The 22,244-nt window shown below is 43.7% G+C and overlaps 2 protein-coding genes across 6 annotated transcripts; one reads left to right on the forward strand and one right to left on the reverse strand.

The window, feature by feature from the left end:
- Positions 1-74: 74 nt before the first annotated feature.
- Positions 75-7,294, reverse strand: LOC130388911 (ubiquitin-conjugating enzyme E2 Q2-like). Of its 4 annotated transcripts, none has more exons than XM_056598509.1 (13): positions 7,049-7,267; positions 5,448-5,552; positions 5,208-5,330; positions 5,063-5,119; positions 4,781-4,924; positions 4,551-4,635; positions 4,200-4,260; positions 4,013-4,103; positions 3,854-3,912; positions 3,574-3,622; positions 3,340-3,435; positions 3,122-3,188; positions 75-3,030 (listed from the first exon to the last, which is right to left on the reverse strand). In XM_056598509.1, exons 1-13 carry the CDS (start codon positions 7,205-7,207, stop codon positions 2,999-3,001), a joined length of 1,128 nt encoding a protein of 375 aa, XP_056454484.1. In that variant the 5' UTR covers positions 7,208-7,267; the 3' UTR covers positions 75-2,998. The 4 variants fall into 4 exon arrangements, with proteins under 4 accessions (XP_056454484.1, XP_056454485.1, XP_056454482.1 ...); XM_056598510.1 differs by having other exon boundaries at positions 79-3,030; positions 4,781-4,921; positions 7,049-7,289; XM_056598507.1 differs by having other exon boundaries at positions 79-3,030; positions 4,766-4,924; positions 7,049-7,266.
- On the forward strand, positions 5,590-19,939 carry LOC130388909 (neuroplastin-like). Of its 2 annotated transcripts, XM_056598502.1 has the most exons (10): positions 5,590-5,605; positions 9,195-9,224; positions 12,562-12,909; positions 13,880-14,054; positions 14,635-14,729; positions 16,025-16,158; positions 16,834-17,107; positions 19,275-19,296; positions 19,592-19,668; positions 19,842-19,939. In XM_056598502.1, the coding sequence occupies exons 1-9, from the start codon at positions 5,590-5,592 to the stop codon at positions 19,650-19,652; spliced, it is 1,155 nt and encodes a 384-aa protein (XP_056454477.1). In that variant the 3' UTR covers positions 19,653-19,668; positions 19,842-19,939. The 2 variants fall into 2 exon arrangements, with proteins under 2 accessions (XP_056454477.1, XP_056454478.1); XM_056598503.1 differs by lacking the exons at positions 5,590-5,605; positions 12,562-12,909 and having other exon boundaries at positions 8,940-9,224.
- Positions 19,940-22,244: the final 2,305 nt, after the last annotated feature.

Here is a 22,244-nt window from a genome sequence, read left to right on the forward strand (position 1 = left end):
TGTGTATATGAATTGGGTTACTTGGGTTAGGTTTTATTGGGTTAATTGCCTTACTAAAAATCTGTTGTTTTTCCAAGTAAAGGAATATTCACATGTTTAATGCTCAATAAAGTAATCCCATAGCAACATTTCAACTAATCCATAGAACAATATGAATACTTTTTACCCAAAATCCCTAAATTGAATGATCAAATTAACTGGCATTTGTCCTCTTTCTGTCATGAAGCAACCGTTACACTGCATTTGTGTCATTAATTATGGCAGCTTTTCAGAATACAAAAAAATAGATACAACAGCATTAATCTTAAAATTCTTTATTTATAAACTTGATGCAAGTTTACAAATTACTGTACATGGTCAAAATTATTTTAATGGAAAATGAAACAAATGAAAATAAAACAAAAACCAAAGCATGCCAACAGTGCCAAACTCAGTCCATCGTCCCTACGTTGGTGCCCGAAAAACGATTTCACAAGAGAATGATTAACCATTTCAAATACACTGTCCAGTTAAAGAGAAGCGTGCAATTCTATTCATCTTGGCATGAGGATGAAGAGTGAACAACATTTAATTATTCCCATGAACCCGTTTTGGCATTTTGGCAAACTGTTATTGTGATCGGACTTGTAACAAATAGATGTTAGCACATGGAGCTGGGGAGATTTTTCAAATCATTACACTGCCTCTAAAAATTGTATTGACTTCCATAGGCACATCCTTACCATGTGTGCAAACTGGTTACCAAAGCAAAAGGATCCTTTATATTTAAGACCTCCCAGACTATGAAATGCAACCATACACAACCATAAACAGAAACAAAAAGGAAAAAGAAAATACTACAGTGGATTTCAATGAGCCATAGCATGGGTTACATATATGCTTATACAATCCCGCTAATGTTTGGTCACTCGATAGAGAAGAAGAAATGCTCTGCAAATGCCCACCATCTTATCTTATTTTTTACAATGCATGAAACACACCACAGGAAACCTCGGGTGAAATGGAACCCATAACATTAAGATTATAAAGGTCTGACAGTCAATTCTTTGAGGAAATAAAGGTCTAACTCAGACGAGGTACAGAGCATCATCTTATGCATCAAATGAACTGTGATCAGACCTTTTTATTTTCTATGCACATATTACCCCTCCATAACATGGTTTTATTTACCTGAGTTATCATTTAAAACAAATTGTTGCAGACAGTGTTAAATAACTGCAAGTGTTCATAAATTGATACAGTATCTGCCCTCGTTTTAGAAGAACCAGCATACTCATTTTGGGTTATATTGCATGGGGAGAAGGAGGTTAACGTCAGACTCGATAGTACAGGGCCGATTCGCCTTGCTTACGCCACAATGATCCATCCAATCGCTCACCGATAAAAGCCAAACAGCGCCTTGGGGACACCCAGCTCATGTTTCCCTTGTGATTTTACGTTGTGTATATTTAATAAAAAGGTATCCTCAACTGAATGTCCAAATTAAAACAAACGGGGGGGGGGGGGGGGAAGAGAGAGAGCTGACCCATTCCCCGCCGGCGGCCTCCAAGCCAAGCCAAACGCCAAGCTTCCTGACCACAGGATCTTCTCGCTCTTGGTCAAATCACGCCATGGTCCTCAATAAAAAAATAAAAAATCGTTTGAATAAAGCCGTTGCTGCAGAAATGACCCACGACATCAGGATCCAGAGTGAGCGGTTACGGAGCGGTTGGGTTGGGACAGAATCGAATGTAAGAATGCAACAGCAAGAAGAGCTAAAACCGTAAATCGGGCAAACCACTACAACCGTTTTTTTTTTACAGAATTGTTAAGAGTTCAACATTGTGTTGTGTTGGCGGGATTAGGCGAACACATCCCGGATTACTCTTGGAATCTTTGGAGAGGTCAACGTTGGAATCGCCAACCTACGCTGTTGGTCTCCCTGGTGGACAAATATGAGACGGATTCTTCTATCTTTGTTTTAGGCTTCTTTATCACTCAAAGATTGCCAACATCTGAAGAACTAGAATTTATTTGAATTAAAACCCCACTGCACGGTGGGTAAGTTCTAGAGAGATGAGCCCTCCACCTGTCTGAGGGAGCACACCAGAAAGACAGCATTTGCTGTCCTAAACCCTTATCTACAGCCAGCCTATTTGTATGCTCTTATGAAACAGGATGTCCATTCATTCGGCTCTAGTGAACACAAGTTGCCGTACTCTTAGGTACCATGAGGGCCTCACTCGACCCAATAACATTTGTGTCCGAAAAATAGCTTAAACCATTAGTTATAAAATGGCTGTATTTATCTGGGCAAACCATATTGGCCATTCACCCAAATCTTCCTTCTGAAGCAGAGCCTACATTACTACAAATTTCCACAAAAAAAAAAAAAAGAGGGTGGAGGGCGGTTCGATAATGACAAACAAGTGGCGCGGTGACGTGTCTCTTTAAAGATCTTCCATAATCAACCTGTTTATATTCGGTCAGAAGCCCATGCTATGGCTGCAGAGGTCTGGGGTGTTGCAACTAAAAAAGATTGCTTCTCTTTGGGGTCAGCACTATGAGTCCAGAGTTACGCCCCCACACCCCCCCTGGCCACGAGTCGAACGGCCAGTTTGTCACGCCCACCAGGTCGAAAGCAGAGGAACCAAACCAACACTTCTCCACGCCGCAGTAGAATGGGGAAATGAAAAGGTTTCGGGTTTTTTTTTGGAAGGACGAACGATCAAGGACAGAAGTGGGACTAACATGATGTGTCCCTCATGTTATATCTCCCCCAGGGGGGGACGGGGGACGGGGGGGCAGAGTACACAGTCCCATGGTGGAAGGGGAGAGGGTGGGGGAGTAATACTTGTTTATTGAGACAATGAGATGGGGGAATATTTGCCAGTTGGTTCCAAGCGACGAATGTTATATCCCCAATGAGTCAGAAGGAGCAGGGGTGGGATATTCCAAAGAAAAGCAAGATATTTTGACCTGCTGACACGTGTTCCCAGTGCATAGTGGTGCGAGGTCCTTATCCGTCCTCTTTGGGAGGTGTGTACCAGCCTGCAATCAAGAAGGACACAAAAACACAACAGCTCTATACCACTAGAACCATCACAGACACAGAGTACAAAGTCATCCTAGAAGTACTTACCATTTTTCTCGTGGATCTGCACAAGAGATTTGTATGACTGCTGTGCTCTGGCAAGATTGTACTGGTTCTGTTGAAAAATAAAAAATAAATGGAGTCAGGTTGGAGTGCTTGATATTGTTTACAGCACAGGCAATAGTGAGATGATCCATGAGCTTCTGAATATGAAAAGCATCCGCATGACATGGCAAATTAATTTATGAGCGTAAAAGTGCACGTACCTTATTGGCTCCAAACTGCACCCTGGCTTTTCCTTTGACAAGGGTGGCATTAATCTGCATGATGACAGATTCTATGGAATAGGCACTGCTCCAGCCCTTATCAAAGGGAAGAGAAACCAGGAATTACACCACGTGATGGACATGAACAAACAACGATGTACCTAACGTACCAATAGATATCATCTTATAAAGACAAATAAGATCGACTTAATGTAAAATAAAACATCAACATACCTGTTTTGTTAAAAGTTCCATGCAAAGGGCCCCTCCTCCTAAAACATAGCTGAAAAGGGAACAAGGAGCATTAGACAATAATAAAAGATTTTAGTTTTCATCCTCCTCATTTTAAATCCCATGAGGAACATTGTCCTTATTTCCGGAAATTAGGACCACAATTCCAACTACTATTAATTATCTTGCCACCGAGAGGTACCGTGGCTGGGGCATTCGCCTTGAAGAGCAGCAGCGAGAGCCACTGATAATAAACTACTGCACAGATCTTCAATGTACTCACCCACCGGAGAGCACAGGGGACACTACCCGCACGAAAGGGGGGTCAAAGGGAAAGTTATCCTGAAGAAGGAGGGGAAAACACAGGGTGGTTAGATCCCTCTTCGTCGAGATGTGGGTCATCAGTGAATGTGTTTGTTCTCATTTCAACCGCAATACTCACTTTATAAGAGAAATTGAGGAGGATGTAGTCCACCCCCTCCTTTTCCTTTAAGACCTGCAAGTCACTATGCAGGGGACTATCAGGGTCTACCCTGGGGTTGAACAAGGAAGGAGGGAACATGTTAGACATGAGCTCGCTTGGCAGCTTATAAAATATGGCTACGCTTATTATCCGCCGAAAAACTTACGTCCTTATTTTGACATGCCACTCATAAAGGCTGTCGTTGACTAGCTCCACTGAATAAATACCTACAAGGGAGACAACAATTTTTAACTCAATATCAAACAATAAAACAATAACACTGGCCCGACAATTAATATTATAATGTACGTCAATCATTAAGCAAACAAGGTCAATCTCAACTAACAGATTATAATATTTTTTACTCATACTGTGTATAGATACAGATCATTAAATATTCCTATTACTATGCATCGGTCTCTTTTTAATACTTATTGTGGTCTTATACTACTGCACCCACATTTCTCATCTGGGATCGATACAAAGGATCAATAATGGAGCAGGTCTGCGCGCTCACCTGTCTTGTAACTTTGTGATCTGTAGATTTCCCTGAGTTCCTTCATGAGGCGGTCTGAGGCCTGTACCGAGCCAGAGACTGCCCCCTGTGCCGGGGCACAAGATGACACAACGCACAATTCAGAACCACAGATGCCAATTAAACCTGCAAAGGAAATTACGCAATTTTTTGTGTGTATGTGTACGGGAAAAACAAATAAATAAAAGTGCACCTACCGAATGAGCACTTACGTTTAAGTGATCCTGCCTCTGGTTCTTGCGGATCTTCTCCAGGATGGCCAGGTTCTCCTTCTCGATGCCGTCGTCCTCAGACTTCTTGCCGTCGACCGGCTCCTCCTCCTTCATCTCGTAGTGATCGAGGTCTTCGATGTCCTGCTGTCCGGGAGTGTCGGGGGCAAAGACACACGGACACGAACCATTACGATCGACTTGGAAAAGCCGTATATCAAGACAGACTCAGCCGCTAATGCTGTGGATCCCAAGAGCGATCAGAGAAATGTAAATATTAAGCACCTCTCCCATCTCTTCCTCCTCCTCTTCCTCAGATGTCACCTCATCCGCTGGCCCGATCTGTTGTGTGGGCAGAAAGCACGGCGGGATTGAGAGGGCCGACGTTTAGAAGTACGTTGCATTGTTTACATCGGGGCGCCATGCCTACCTTTCGCTCGGGGTTAATGGGCCCAGCGGGGAGAGGCTGGTCGAGCATCTCTACATCGGGATGTTGGGGGAGGTTATAAAGCCGACAGAGATCACAAATGAGACGCTTCAGCTGCTGAAGAAGCTGTGGAAGGAGACGGGAATGAAGAGTAAGAAAATCCATGTGAACCGTCGTAGTGCGATACGATTCTTACGTTTGCATAGTTCGGGAATCAAGTTTCCCATTTGGTTACAGACTTACCAATGTGCTGCCTTTCCTCACATCTTCCAGCCGCTCCAGAACTTCAGCCAGACTAGGGTCATCAGAGTCCACAAACCATATCGGCGGAGTAGAGGGGTAGGATTCCTGAAAGGGTGGGTAAGCCGGACAAGAACATTTAACAATGGTCAACGGTAACTGTTAGGTCATTAAAGATGTAGTGAATAATAGAAACTATACCCTAACCTAGAATGAAATACATATTGGGTTAATTCGGTATAATATGAAGTACCCACCCGAAAAAACAATTTATTAAACTTGTTGACTGCTTGCTAGAGCTGTTAAAGTCGATATGTTGCCGTAATTCCACACCAATTATGAATAAAATTAGCTACTGCATTTGCTAAATTATAAGCAATCAACGTGATAATTACACATCTCTCTGATTGCAAAGCTGAATGTGGGCTTAGGATTTGTTTTGCAATGTGGAATAATCACTCAAGAATAACAAGTTATCCATTCTCCTCTGCAAACACTATGCAAAAGATGATGCTGATCGAAAATGATTAGTGCGTCACCCCACAAGATGCGTAGTGTCAGTGACATGCAATAGAGCCAGAGAGGACATGGACTGAATCTCAAGATGCATTCAGGTAAAATCGGGCTGCTGCCCAAAATATGTAGTCGGACAACTTAACGTAAGCGCAAACATGACATCATTTTATTTTTTATTTATTTTTTACATCTCTTGTCAATAAAGACTAAAACCCGGAACAAACATTAGACAAGAGGAGAGAGTGGCTTTAAGTAGAACATAAAAAGCGTCACTGATGTGTCCTGCCGCGAAAGGCTCCTAAAACATGGATGCAAGTTGCATGACCCTTTCGGTGGCATTCTGTGATTTTGCATTGAAGAAATCCAACCAGATCCTACAAGCTAGAAAGGGATTTTTCTAAAAATATAATTAAAACGGAGGATCCAAACACGTTACATGACAATAACCACAACAGTCATCCACCAAATGGTCATGAAACACAGTGGGATATGGATTACACGCTGGCGCACGAAAAGTCGATGGTGAATTGTAACGCACACAACACGATGTTTACATCTTTAACGATAAGACACACGACCCGTCACGGGACGAGTCTATTTACTGGAGGATAAACGCGTGTATGGTACAACTCTTCCTCCAAACATGTTCATCTGCAGCACACCGTCCCTCTCTCCGTGAATCCCTCTTATACAGAAGACCCATGTACACCAAATCCACCAGAGTGCGGGTTAAAAGAGCTGCTGTCGTGGGCCGACATCAACCCCGCAACAGCGACGCAGTTTATTTCCCCAGCTAACCAAACTTGTAGCGTCACATTTTCTAGCTAGCGGGGAGCTAATGTTGCTACACGAGAAGAGCTAAGGCACTGAAACGCAATGTTTTAAATGTTGTACAGTCATTTTTATCCCAGGGGGAGGTCGTTTGATCTTGGAAAATTAACCAAAAAGGAAAGCGCAGAGGCCCGGAGCCCAACGAAACGAGGGGTAGAAGGTGTAAACAGAGCGGTGTGTGCGGTGTTTTCGTGTCGGTGGTCGATAGTCCGGGATTCTCGCTAGCTTATGTGCGCCACTCGCCCTGCCGCTCTTACCGTGATGTTGCAGTGGATGATCAACAGCTTTTCCCCCGTCACGTTAAATTGGCAACTAAGCTCATCAGGCTTCCAGTCTATAATTCTAAATCTTTCGTGGTTTGGGTCAAAGATTGACTCCAAAAACTTCAGTTCGGCCTTCAGCCCCGACACCGACATCTTCCACTCATCTCCGACCAGGCCGCGGGGAGAGAGGGGGAGCTGGGGCGCAGTGCGACCGCGCAGCCTGCGCACGTCAGCGTGAGAGCAACAACAAAGGGCTGGCTGGATGTTTTTTTTTTTCTTTCTTTCTCTAACATTCAGCCCCTTCAGCTATTTACAGTAATATTATTATTACTTCAGCCAGGAGACCAGTTTGATAGCATAGACTATGTAATAAGGTTCGTCCATTGATTTGGGGGTGGATACAACAGCTGACTATACTTTTTGGATTAAACAATGGGTGATTTGATTGAGTGGCAATTTTGTTTAATCCTTATAGCAGATACAACCCAACGTTCATTGCTAGTAGGTCCCTGTAAAACTATGATACATATCCCTGTTTGAAAATATTGTTTGTGTTACAGAACTAGTCTGTCTCTCTATGTGTGCACAATGGCTTGCTTTTCATTTCATCAACACAGACAGTAACCAAACCCTTTAACCAAACTACAGGGACAAAAGCAAACCAAACAAAACACAGGTCTGTTACTGATTGGTCGAAAATAGTGCTAGGTGTCATACGGCTCTCACTATGCACTACATAAATACCATTGGATCTGGTGATATATATATTATATTTAAAAATTACTATTTTACAAACCAGCTGGTCAGAGTAATATAACTGCACGGTTTTCCTCAACACAAATATCCAGTGATGGAAAACCAGGAAGTCAAAGAAAATAGGTTGGGAAAACATTTATAAACACCTACATCTGAAGAAGAAACAATTATACAACAGTGAACACAGGGTATATGTAAGAATATTTATTTACAGATTTTGATAGGGACAAAGATTATTTTCCTGCAGAATTTAGAAGAAAATAACGTTTTCTATTGCGACATATGAAAGATCCCACATTGAAAAATGTCATCCAGAATCGGCCAGTAGCCAAATAATGCCAATGTATTCATGTATGTGTCCCTGACCCCCCTCCAGCGAGTCTAGTAGTTATTCCACCAATCTTTTGTGTGCATATTTTTGAGGCCAAGTCAACAAATTACCTATCTAACAGATAGACAGTGGCCGCCAGGCTGTCCATTCCCGTTGGTACTAGTGGCGTCGATCTCTGGTAATTTAGTGGTTTGAACAGAAGGGGGCAGTATAATGTCGTGTAGAGTCATAGTCTGCGATAGAGAAATTCATTATAATAATAGTCACTATTTATTAATGCATTAATAATGCTATTACTTTTTTTGTAACTATTTTTTGTCATCTTTCAACAATAATATAGACCAAAAAAACATAAATTTCTACATGCACTAATGTAGCTTTAGAACTTAAACTTTCTTCTTTCTTTTTTAATCTATTTTTTAAAACCACTTGATCGGAGGTTTAGCAAGGTAGTATGTATTGGTCGGCTATTCCTTGGTTGTTGTCCCCACCATATTAGCCCAAAGCTGGTTCAAAGCGAAATAGGATTTAAAGTCTTCTTAAATCCAGAGTGGCTGTTGAGGTCAGAGTTTAATCAGGTGTGCTGAGTGACCTACAGTCCTACACCATAGGTCTGCTATTCCTTAACTACTGTTTTAACCTATTTATTAATGCAAATGTACACACGTCACACCGGCGCGTCATAATAAAAAATGTGTGTTTTGCATCATGGATGTATGTAAAGATAACCATTATTGTACACGCTCATGGTGGAGGCGTCGTAAATCTCGCGGGATTTGACTTCAGTTGAAAAGGTAGCTCCCTGTTGCACCGGGATGACAGAAGACTGTAGCACAGGTAGCTAGCTAAGTACTACTTTACCTAGCGACGCCTTGCGTGACCCGATTGGTCACATCGGCTGCCTGCTGCATTCAACCCCTCACCATATCTAGTCCGGGATCACGTCGACAGCCTCCTCGTCCGTCGACAGCCTTCACCATACATTATCGAAGATGTTACCTGGCAAACGGAGAACGACGATCATGTCTTTGGCGGCTGCGGTATTCGGAGCAGTGATGCTGCAGTCCGTTTCTTCACAGAACGGTAGGGATCCGCACTCAGCCTGCACACTTTGAGCGCAGTGTTCTCACCGGGGCACCAGTGTGTGTGTTTTTAAACGTGGATTCCATCCATAATCTCAGTTATGAATGATATTCAATAAAAAATAAATCGATCTCGGGCTGCTCATATATTTGATTATTGAGAGGGCTATGCATCACGAATGCAAGCTGTAACCACCAATCCTCCGTTTACCGAAAAAATACATAACTGTACTTCTTATACATTTTTGCATATACAAAGAAGACATTTAACAGGGGCGCTATAAAATGGAATGCATCTTACATGGATATATTAATATTATGAAATGGTCCCAAGAGCCGGAATGCGTAGACAGTCGGCCGTCCATCGTGTACGGGACGCTATAAGTGTGAGCGTGTCCGCGCGCGGGCCTGAGATTGTCCCTAAAATGTCCTTTGAAGTGTGGCGCTGGATGCCGAACTGGGGACGGGCCCTTCGCTGGGCAAGGACAAGTCCTGTACATAAGGTTAGGGAACGAGAGGGCGGGGGTGGCGGTGTCGTGTGGAGCCTTGAATAATCCGCTCGTTAAAATCTCTGTTTTCATTTTGAGCTGATCTACACAGCCATCCAGCAATGGTTTTCAGCCTCTATCCTACGCTCGATGGCATTCATAATCAGGTCGCGGGATACGGAGTATGAAACGTCAAGTCGGACATTCCACCAGAGCGGCCTAACATGAAAGCAATTAGATCAAATAGACCGTGGCTCTAAATAGCACCGGTCCGTTTTGCGGCATGTTTCTATTTTTAGAGACGAAATGCTGCACCGTGAAACCCTGGCTTTAATGTTGCTTCTTGCAAGATTGAATCTGTGAACTGAATCTGTGTCATTATCCACCTGGTATCGGTGGATAATGACACTGGACTTCAAGGATTGACAGGTGAACGTGAGCTCACGAATCAAGACCCCAACGAATAATAGGACAGCTGCTGTTCTGAACTAGTTCAGCTAAGCGCCCCTTCTCTGTCCCTCTGTCCCTCTGTCTCTCGCTCTCCGTCTATCGGTCTCTATCTCTCTCTCTCTACGACTCTCTCCCTCGCTGGCTCTCTCTCTCTATTTCTCTCTCTCTCTTTCTCTCTCTCTCATCTCTGGCTCTCTGTCTTTCTCACACTCCATCGCCTTCTCAGCTAGTGAGAGAAATAATTCACCCTTGCCCTATTCGGATCGATCCGTGGTAATGAAACAGTAACATATATGAAAAAAGGAAATCTATTCTTGAACATGGAGGATCCCGATGTCCTCTGGCCTGCATTAATCGTTTGATGTAAGGACCACAATTCCTTGACCGTTGCATAATCATGTAGAAAATGTTAGATGACTGCAATAAGTTAACTACTGTTGGCATCCAAATCTGGTGGATATCTAAGCCCTACATTCAATCTAGTGTGTGTGTGTGTGTGTGTGTGTGTGTGTGTGTGTGTGTGTGTGTGTGTGTGTGTGTGTGTGTGTGTGTGTGTGTGTGTGTGTGTGTGTGTGTGTGTGTGTGTGTGTGTGTGTGTGTGTGTGTGGTCACTAGCCACCAGGGATGGGTCATTTTCTGTGTTAATGGCCAGTGATTTGTAAAGTAGACATCCTGAGGATGTAGGTTTGAGACGTTATCATGAATGCACACTGATAGACTTGGTATTTTAGCCAAGGGCTGTGCGGGTATGTTTGCTTCAATTAATTACACATTTCCTGCTAATCTGAAAGCCATTAACAAGTTGTTTGCGCATGTGATCGTGTTGCTCAAGAGACAAGACCTCAACAGTGGATTTAAATTAAGTTACTTTAATTATCTCCAAGTATGGAGGGAGGGAGAGAAAGAGAGTGAGACAAAGTTATTGTTTACTTAAGTTCGATTCTTCGCAGCATTGATATGAATCCGTAGTGTCAGTTAACCTATCGCCTTTTGTCATCCACATTTACCTTACTGGCAACCGTTTCAGGTTCACTCTGATCTGCTGTAATGGTATACAGTACGTTGAAATTAAATGAATCCTATTCATTCATTTCACCACAGGTTAGACTGCTGTCTTGCAACAATCATGTAATAACAGAATTCATTGCCCAGCCTTAACCAAAGTAACAAACATAGTACAGACATGTCCCTTAAATCAGTTCATATTATGAGTCTTAAAAGCATGGCAGACAGGAGCATGGACGCACTGCTGTGATTCCGACAGGTGTTAGGACAGACAGGCTGCACTGGCTTGGGTGTGAGGGGCCTGGCCGGCCCGTCGGGGAAGGTGTGTAAGGAGGGTGTTGTGTCATCCCGCTAAGGCCAGAACGCGAGCAGAGCATTCCGATTATTTTTATTTTAAGCTGTCAAATTTTTTTTATCATCAAGATGAAGCTCACCGGTTTGGCACAACACGGCTCTTATGGCGCCATGTGGAAATGGTGACGTGGGTATTTCCCCCTCGCTGTAATCCTACCAGACCTGGCTGGTTGACTCTCTCTGGCTGGCTGTGGAGTGCTTCTATGGAAACAGAAGGGTCTATTGCCATGCGCCCACACTCTCCCCAGGGACCTGGATCGGCAGCCTCTATAAATCTTCCCCTCAATCTAATGCCGCGTCCACTCTGCCTATATACACTCCCCGCCAGGCGTCTAATACGCTGTGCAAAAATTCAAATGATAAAAGCAGGCCCTTTTATTGTTTGGTTGCCGTATTACGTGTTCATTTTAGATGGACTATGCTCTAATTGTCCAGTGTGAATATAATATATTCAAAAAAGTGAAAAAACGTTTTTTTTAATTATGGGATGGACAGACATTTTGTACGTTTTGTTATAAGACAAGGTCACTTGAAGGACATAGTGGAGGATCCGACACATGAAAATGTTATTTGACTGAAGTTAGAGGATATTATCACGCTAAAGGAGTATAACCTCATGTCAGGCTGCAAGAGTCTTCTCCCTGTTGTCCCCCAGCCGTGGTGATGGGTTGTCTTCTGGCATCCTGCCTCTGACGTTGCTTTACCCTGTTTGACATTCTGCTTGGCTCAACATTTTCCCGACACACGCAGGGTTGTGTAACAAACGATCCAAGACACTCCCATCTATCGTTCGATATCATTTCTCCATCACTGTCCTGTTTCTTTTTAAATTGCTTTGCTTAATCTTTCTTTTCTCCTCGTCGAATGCCCTCCTCTCCAACCGCCCTACTTTTTGTTCACATTTTCTGATTTTGTTTCTTTCTGTCTTCTACACCATCCCGCTCGTTTGCTCGGTCCCTCGGCCATGCTACCGACACACCTGCCCACGACCCCCCCCCCCCCCCCCCCCCCCCCCCCCCCCCGACCCCATACCCCCACCAGCGGGCTTCATCAAGTCCCCCATGTCCGAGGTGAAGCTCACGGCCGACACGTTTGAGCTGTACTGTGACGTAGTGGGCAACCCCACCCCGGAGATCCAGTGGTGGTACGCCGAGATCAACCGAGCGGACTCCTTCAGGCAGCTGTGGGACGGCGCCCGCAAGCGACGGGTGTCAATCAACACGGCCTACGGCGCCAACGCCGTCAGCGTGTTGGGGGTCACCCGTCTGGGCCTGGACGACTCGGGGACCTACGAGTGCAGGGCCAGCAATGACCCGCGCCGCAACGACCTGCACCAAAACCCCGCCACCACCTGGATCCGAGCGCAGGCCACGATCACGGTCCTGCAGAGTGAGTGGTGTCAGTCTAGGGGAGAGACTCCACCCCCAGGACCCGTAGCCCTCCCCACCCCTCCCACCAGCACCTGTTTCGTGTTGACCCCCTCCCGCCCGTCCTCGTAGACTAGAGCTTCAATCGTCTCCCCCCCACCCTGAAGCAATGTGCTGCCACCACAATGCTCCTAAGTGAATATCCACCTGTCACCTTCACCTAACTAACTCTACCCTTCTTCTCCGGATTAGAGTTGTATTAGGTTTGTCTCTTTTCCTTCCATTTCCTTATTACCAACGCTCCCTTTAGCCTCCTTTCTGTTGAACCCGTCCTGGGTATCCTCTCCCGTTGGATCTCTTCCTCCGTACTGCAGCCATTTCATCTAATACCTTACCTAGTTTTTGTGACTGGTGATGTACTGTGATGTACGTTGTATTGGAAGTAGCTTGATGTTGTGGTTCAAGACTACAGTTACATGCAATCGATATGTATTCTACGACACCTTGTACATTATTGAATAGGTGTGTGTTGCAGAACTTTTGCATCAGAAGACAAACCTTAAGGGATCCACTAGGAACACTTTATTATTGAAAGCAGGTCAGAGAGATGGAAGGCTAGGCTTACCTGTTTTAAAATATTATGTTTACGTTTGCTTTATTCAGTGTATACCACAAAATATTTTTTATATTGGATGACATATTTTTTTTTAATTGTTTTATTGGACAATCGAATGACATGTAACTCAAGTGTTCAATCTTTATGTGATTTTATGTGTGACTCCACCAGTTACCGTGCCAGTGGTATGTAACAACGTCTCTTTTACTTGACCCTTTGGATCCAATCATGGATCCAAGGCCTAGCTGTACATCCCGACCCTTGCAATCCTCAGGGCTGCACACTTGTCCTTTTTTTAGTTCCCCTCTCAACGTTTTTCACTTTTCTCCATCGAGCCGCAGATCCGTCCTCCAACGGCCTGTGCTTGACGTTTCAGAGCCGACCATCGCCTCCTCAGAACACACCACCCTCCCCTCCGACTCCCACAGCCCCCCCATCACCCTGCAGTGCAACCTGAGCTCCGCCCATGGGGCCCACGAGGAGAGCTTCTGGATGAAGAACGGGGAGGAGATCGAGGAGACGCGCACCGCCAACAGGAACACAGAGTACAAGTGAGAGCTCGGGGCCACTACCGCAACCCTACGGAATCCCACACGATACAGGCTGCGTCCTATGGTCATACGTTTAGGGGTTGAACTTGCGAGTGTGTTTTCCTCCAAGGGGGGTTAGAATTCCCAATTTCTGATGCATGGTTCCTGTAGGTGTGCTTGAGAAATTTGACCTATAACCACCACCTGCTGTGTGTAAATATCCCAATAATAAATTGTATTGATTATGCCATCGGCATGATAATGTCCCAGTGTTCGCATGAGGCAAATGAAACGTTCATAAGCAAGCGGATTCCCACCTATTCCTACTGTTTAACTTTTGTTAAAAACTGGTATGATAGAATACCTGTTGAGGAAACCATATTTTCAAATTCCAGTTTCATTGCCGTACATAGTCAGATCAACGTTTAAAAAATGCATCATAGCCGTTGTTTGCTATGCGTTAAGGGATTAAGGGGATAAGCCCCGCCCACTAAAAAACCTTATTGTTTCACAACATAAAGGGGTCTTATGTGTGAGTGATTTAGCACTAGCATTCAGAAACGTGTCTGTGTGAGATTTCCTTTGGTTTTGTCCTGTGCAGGCTAGTGAAACCAAGGGGAGACGACGCCGCGAGCTACATGTGCGTTTACACGTTCGAGACCGCTCCTCCGGCCAACGCCACCATTGAGGTTAAAGGTATTAAGGCTGTGCACCACTGTTGTTGGTTTTCTCTGTTCTCTATTGAAGAGCAGCCTGTTGTAAATGAGCGGGCAGTGCTGACACCTTGAAGAGGGGCAGCCGAGTGTCAAGTGCAGACCTTTTTTATGTATTTTCTTGGAATAGGGGGCATCTCATCGCCCTTGCCGCCTCTCGCTGACCACTGTGCCTGGCTGTCTGGTGCCAGATGGTGCCTTGTCTGTCTGATGGCCAAGGGATTATGTCTCAGTGGTCAAATCTGCCCGGCCTTTTTTTTTTTCTCCTGCAGTCAGACGTGCACTGCCTGCATTTGGAGGCAAATTGGATTTCTGATAGTGCCAGCTTCCATTTTACAGACTCTTCTGCCTGTGCATGTAGAAAGGGTTTTGCAAGGGTGTATTGTTCCCGATAGCCATAAAGGAAATATTATACTATTGTATTCATTTATAATATTGAAGGATAATTCAAACCATAGTTCGAATGCTCATATTGCATGTGAATAGGTGAAAAGGGTATTTCAAATGATAACAAGGCAGTTATTAACATGATAATATTGAGAACCGCAGTCCATTCCTAAAGGATTTGGCCGGGTTGTGAAGACCATTGTTTATTGTTGACATTATGTCGAGATGGTAAATCAGCCATGATTTCTGTTCATTTCACCCCCTCTCGCAGTGTACACGCGATCCAAAATCGGGCAGTTGGCAAGCGCTGTCGTCCATTATATTCCAAACGAGTGTTTAGCGGCTACCATAGCTGTAACTCGGATTCAAGCAAACAACAAAGCAAACACTGCCACCATTTGGCTTCAATTCAAACCAAATGCTTGAACGGAGTGACGTTGTCCCACCCTGTAGTGTCCCTGTGTCATGTTATTGTGGGAATAATGTGGATTCCTCATTCTTGTTTAATAAATAAAAACATAAATGGTTACCGTTCCAATCAAAATGAGACCAACCAAAATGTTAAGCACATTCTCCAAGTCCAGCTGCTAATTATAACCTGCTTTATTTACCTATTCACCATTTCCTGATTTACCAAGATATGCAACTCCTTCTAAGGAAACCTTACCGATGGTTGCATTGCACTCCAAACACAAACAAGACAAGTTAGCTGGGTCCTCTGTGTCCCCAAAGATGTATGAGGTGTATTGCAATCATGCTGATGAGGATCACATAATCACGAAGAACTGGGAAAATGTAGTTCAATCCAAATGAACGAATTGCACCCCGGACATGAAATGAAACCTCATCCTCAAGAACCAACATGGCTAATCGCGACGTTCCTCGTTTCAGCCGCCCCGGACATCACGGGCCACAAGCGCAGTGAGAACAAGAACGAGGGCCAGCGCGCGGTCCTGTACTGCAAGTCGGTGGGCTTCCCCTACCCCAACTGGACCTGGCGCAAGCTGGACAGCGGAGCCTTCATGGTACGTCCGTCCTCCTGGAAGGGGAACATGCTATCCACACTGGCCTCGATCTATCGCTGCTAAATAGATGTTCCCTCTTTTATGTACCGCGAGAGGTGTGACTCGGCACACTGCGGTGCAGGTGCCGAGGCAAAAATAAGTATTTTTGCATACACATTTTGAATGCATACACAGTATGTATTCAGTAATATTAGTTGAGGTGTTTTGTTTCAAATTTCAAATTAATGCGTGTTCGACGCTGGAACGGTGCAGCATAATGATAACGATTTTCTCATGTTTAAAGTTTGACTTCTTTAGAAGACAACACAGAGCACTTCTCTAGTAGACCGCAGTAAACTGGAGTCCAGCTGTGTTGATGTCGGAAGCTCAATTGGAAAAACAAATTAAGCAGACACACTAACCATTTGATTCGCTGCATGAAATGTAGGTAAAACTAAGTGGATCAAAAAAATCTCTCTAAAGCTCAATGAAATATTTGTATATTGGGTATTTATTTTAACAATGACTAATCAACCCTGACACACACACACACACTGACACGCACACACACACACACACACACACACGCACACGCACACACTATTGCGCTTCCCAGAGAAACTCCCAGCTGATCCAAGACTTTGCCCCCAGCTCCCTTTGAGCTACCGGCGTTAACCTTCCTGCTCCTCCTCCCAGGACATCGACAACTCGTCCGGCCGCTTCTCGGTGAGCAATAAGGACAACTACACCGAGCTCCGCATCGACAACCTGGACATCAGCCTGGACCCCGGGGAGTACCAGTGCAACGCCACCAACATGATCGGCACCTCCTCCATCACCTCCATCCTCCGGGTGCGCAGCCACCTGGCCCCCCTGTGGCCCCTGCTCGGGGTCCTGGCCGAGGTCATCATCCTGGTGGTCATCATCGTGGTCTACGAGAAGCGCAAGAAGCCCGACGACATTCAGGACGGTGAGTGACTCGTAGCAGACGTCACAGCGACACGTTTAAAGACGTAAATGTGAATCACACAAGTATGATATGTTGCGTAACGGAGGGCGTTGCTGGCCCTTCTGGTTCCGAAGCATGCGGGGTGTGTTGATTCTGTCGGGCCCCTGGTGAGGCCCCGGGCGATGGCGCTGCTCCTTATGGTGTCTGCTGATGTAATCTCCTCCACAGCGGAACACCGCCTTACCCCCGTCACCCGATACACACTCCCCGCGCTGCACTCAATCATCTAGTCTGACCATGTTGGCTAAACACACACCAAGCACGCAGCGTACACACACACACACACACACACACACACACACACACACACACACACACACACACACACACACACACACACACACACACACACTGGGAAACTGGGATAAACACACACACACACACACACTGGGAAACTGGGATAAACACACACACACAGGGATCAACACACACACACACAATGACACATACAGTGTCACACACAGGGACGCACACCCACACAGGGTCACGCAGTGACACAAGCAGTGACACACGCACATACACACAGGGAGAGACACAACACGTGTATGCACACACACAGAGGGACAGCGGCATCAGGTCATGCCTCGTAACCTGTTTCATCCATTTAATATTCATCAGACACATGACACCCCACGGTAGCGAGAGGCGGACAGAATTCAATTATTTATGGCTTTCAAGGGACTCGTTGTCTCCCCCCCCACCCCCCTACAAGTGATCCAAGTGGGACCGCGTTCTGAGTGCGCTCCGCCTCGCCAGTAGGCCCTGGGTGCTCCAAGCCCCGCCCCTCAGGCCCCTGGCGGTGTTTTTAATGTATGCACTAGTGATATTTTGATGACCTTTTCTCTTCAAACAGCATTGCAGCGTTGTCACATGTTGCAGCGATGAGCAGTGGGTAGGAGACACAATGCATCACAGAAGATCTGATTCATTGTAGTCCTCAACGGAATTACTATTGATTTCATGGGCAGCGCCAGTTTGTTGCCAGATTGGTAGACTGGATTGCTTCGGTTTGGCGGGGGTGGGGTGGGGGTGTGGTGGGGGGGGGATCTTCGTTGTGTTTTTCTTCTCAGAAGTGCAGCACATTCGAAAGCATTCTAGCTGTGGTTCTAGGAATAGTAATCAGGTTATGGCTTTGGGTGTTGACATTTTTTTTAACAGATTACTATATTATTTCCCATCCTCCCCCCTTCCCAAATCGCATAACCCAAAACTCATTTTTGTGGTAAGTGAAAGATTGTGCATGCCTCGTGAATTTCTTAACAAGCCTTCAGTGTCATCTTCTGCTCTCAACTGACTGCATTACATCATAATCCATACAACTGCTCTTAGCGCCTCAGAAAACAGATCCCACTTAAATTCCCTTACATTAGTGTTTACATGTTTAGATAAAATGCAGCACACACGTTTATTCCAGACCTGGATACATTAGCGGCTTCTCCAATGTTTCTACATCTTCTCAACGTGGTAGCATGCTCATTCTTGTAAGCCGCAAGTATTTTGCTTTAACCAACTTCCGTATCGATTCACTATATCTATGGTGACTTTTGTAAGAGCGTCGTCGTCGATACAAACGGCTGATCGCTTTGTGAGCAATGAGTGTCTGTGCATGAGAAAGAAAAACGACTTCTAAACGTCTACACCTTCTTCTGCCTGCCCTGAGCGTAATTGTGCATAACATGCTGATTGGTTTCTGACATGTGCTTTTTGTGCTGGTTTTCCACTCATCCACGGCGCTTGTGTGTGACTTCATGCCAGTTTTAATGGTGTCTTCATACACAAGGCCTGTTCACTGTACAGCCTCTTCCTTTGACCATTGTCCTCCCATGAGCATGAAGGCAACCTCTGAGTGAAGGAGGGCATTGAGCCCAGGTGTGCGCCGTTACAGCCCCTGCTGTAGCATGCTGACGTGTGTCATGCTTGAGCTAAAGTACAGAAATAAGGAGTCAATTCATGCATACATTGTTTTGGTTTTTCATTATAATTATTATTTATATTTATTGAGTTGTTTATTTTGACGTTTGATTATTTCTGATTATTCTAGTTGTTTCTTTTGGTAACTCTTCTATATCCCCTTTTCTGTTTGTATGTGTGGTCTTCATTTCTCCCTGTGTTCCCTCTGTTGCTTCAGATGACGAACCAGCCGGGCCAATGTGAGTGTAACCAAACAGTAATAACCTGCTTTTTAATATATTTTATCCGTGACGGTTTATTTCTGTCGCAGTTTGAATTGCTCTTACGTTTCATCTGCAGTTTGGTCAAGCAGCAATAATGTATTTATTTCATTCCTTTTTTTTCTTTAAATTGTTTTGAATGAAGTTAGAACCGTTAGTCGGAGACAGACATTTCCCAGAGTATTTTTTTCTGCTCAGTTTATCACCGACCATTAGTACCCACTTTCGGTGTTTACGGATTGTTGAAATGCGTATCGATGGCTTCTGGTTTCAGGAAAACAAACTCCACCAACAACCACAAAGACAAGAATCTCCGTCAGAGGAACACTAACTGAGCCGAATGTCCCCCATGTAAGGCTCTCAAACCTCCCATTGCACCGAGACACATAAACCCCACATCCGCCTGACATGAACCGGCCCTGGGTGCCGGTTCACCGACGGTTGTGGTTGAAAGCTTGGCTGGTGATGTCGATGTAACACACTATACTAACGTTACTTTCTCTCTTCTCCTGGTTTCTTTACAGATATTATAAAATATGTATTGACCACATGAAGGTAAACAAGATGAAAGTGCATAGGATTTTTAAGTTAATAACAAATATCTGCCATTAAAGTATGGATGTGTGGGGGGGGGGGGGGGAGATTAAATGGCTGTACTGTACGAGGCATGCCTTATGAGTTTATTGAGTGAGGTGGGGGGGCTACTTTGTCATGACGTTGTTCATGTTCACTCCATGGTTGCTGCATGCCGTTGTTGATGTTTATTTATAGAGTTTTCTTCAGGTTTGCTTTTCTGTCACTCTTTTATTTTCCTAATTTTTATTTTTTGGGATCAGTCCTAAAGGAATAATGCATGCAAGATTTGGACCTTCTGTTTGATACAGAAAAGGCTTTCTTATTTATTTATTTTTTCGAGAGTGGCTCATTTAAGATAATCTGTACCGGGCAACGTAGGGGAAGGTCAGCTCCGACCGCGTGAGAACACAAGGCCACCGTAACTTGGTATGACAGCTGTGTACAGTTTTATCATTTCACTGCATACCATTTTATAAACTTCTAAGCTACCTGTTTCATTTTATCATACGATTGTTACCTTTACATTTTAAGGGCTTTGCATTGTCCCTCTGACCATCGTTTGTTTTACTTCATGAATGCACTGTATGTATTAAGTCACTATAACTATGTCGGCGGTTAATATGAAAAGTACGCAGGTAATGCACTTAAATGTTGAGACTAGTAGAAAACAGTATAAACTTAAGAAAATCTGTACTCATATCATGCAAACATAATGGGTTTTTTAAATCATCTGTATTGTATAGCATGGCGATTATCCTATGCAATTAGGGCTCATATCAATATATTATAAATGACATTGCAGCTTTTAATTATCCGTGATAAAGCTTTAAACTAGTTAGGTAGAGCGTCGCCGACATACTTCACGGCTGCATGACTTCTCTTTAGCTATAAGGAAAGAGTTTTAAGAGGACCCGTGTCTGGGCTGGCAAATGTAAATCATTCCCGAGATCTCATTTTTAAAAATAAAACATAACAAAATAGATTGTGTCATGTATTCTCAATGTGTGTGTATATATGGGTGATGTTGTTTTGAACGTTGATATGAACATTTACTACACTCTGCACTGGGAAACGAAAACAAGAGCTGTCTGTCCCCCATTAAAGTAGCATTGAGTACTAACTTTTAGTTTAAGCTATTTGTGGAAACGGCGCCCCCTAGGCCAAACATGTGTAATTGAACATGCATATTTCCTAAGCAAAGGGGAAACCATTTTGTTTATCGATATCCAAATTTCTAGGGAAATATAGAGAAGTAAAATCGAGTCTCTGAGCAATAATATTATCGAACAGCTAGTCAGCTATAGAACAAACATTGATCCTACATCTTGTTCATTTTAATTGTGTTTGTGGTGAATGTATCTTGCAATTATGCTTCTCTGGTGAAATTACTTTTCTAAATTGCAGATAAGCCAATTTCAAATTGTTGAACATTTGATGTAAGAAAACAAATTATTATTGTTATGTTACTCGGGTGAAGAGAATTGTCATATTATACTCTGCATTCATCAATTTATCAATTAACAAACCTAAACAGTGTATATATGTATTTAGTAAGGGCATTAGATGTTAATATGAAGCAAAACAAAAGTTTACACAATTCTCAAGACTCAGCAGACAAATTTAAACAATCAGAAACAAAGATATCCCAGGCCTTTTCAATTATTCAAATTTTATATAATATATTATACAATTATAACTTTAAAATGTTTTTTGGTTTAAATCTCCTCAATAACACATTGGTTGGCATATAAGGAACATACGTAGGCCTACTAACACCAAATCAGAAGACCATCAGCATTACATTCTGCAAGTGGTAGACCTTTACGCTAACACAATCATTTGCTGTTATTTACCACTAGAGGTCACTATTTAGGCCTTGCCTAAATGTCTCAAAGAGCCGAAGTAGTTATACATTTGGTTGTGATGCATGGTAAGTAACCGATAAGCCAGGATGAAGTGTAAACAAAGGTGTGAATTGTATTGTGCATAGCATGCAAACCTGACTTGTCTTATAATCGGTTTTAGTGTAGGCTTGAGCTTAGGACAACATTTGGTGATATGCAAAATAAGACACATGCTGTATATGTATATATATATATATATATATATATATATATATATATATATATATATATATATATATATGTGTGTGTGTGTGTATGTGTGTTAATATAAAGGAGGTTCAGGAATGAGCAATTTGGAAATATATTTCTAAATAAATATCCATCTTATCATTCAGATCTATTAATACATGACATCTAGAAAATATCCATATAACATATATAGATCTAGGCTTATAAATATCCATAAAACATATGGATCGCTATTTATCCATATATCTGACACCATTT

This window comes from Gadus chalcogrammus, chromosome 9 (assembly GCF_026213295.1).
Source record: "Gadus chalcogrammus isolate NIFS_2021 chromosome 9, NIFS_Gcha_1.0, whole genome shotgun sequence".
Lineage (NCBI taxonomy): Eukaryota > Metazoa > Chordata > Actinopteri > Gadiformes > Gadidae > Gadus > Gadus chalcogrammus.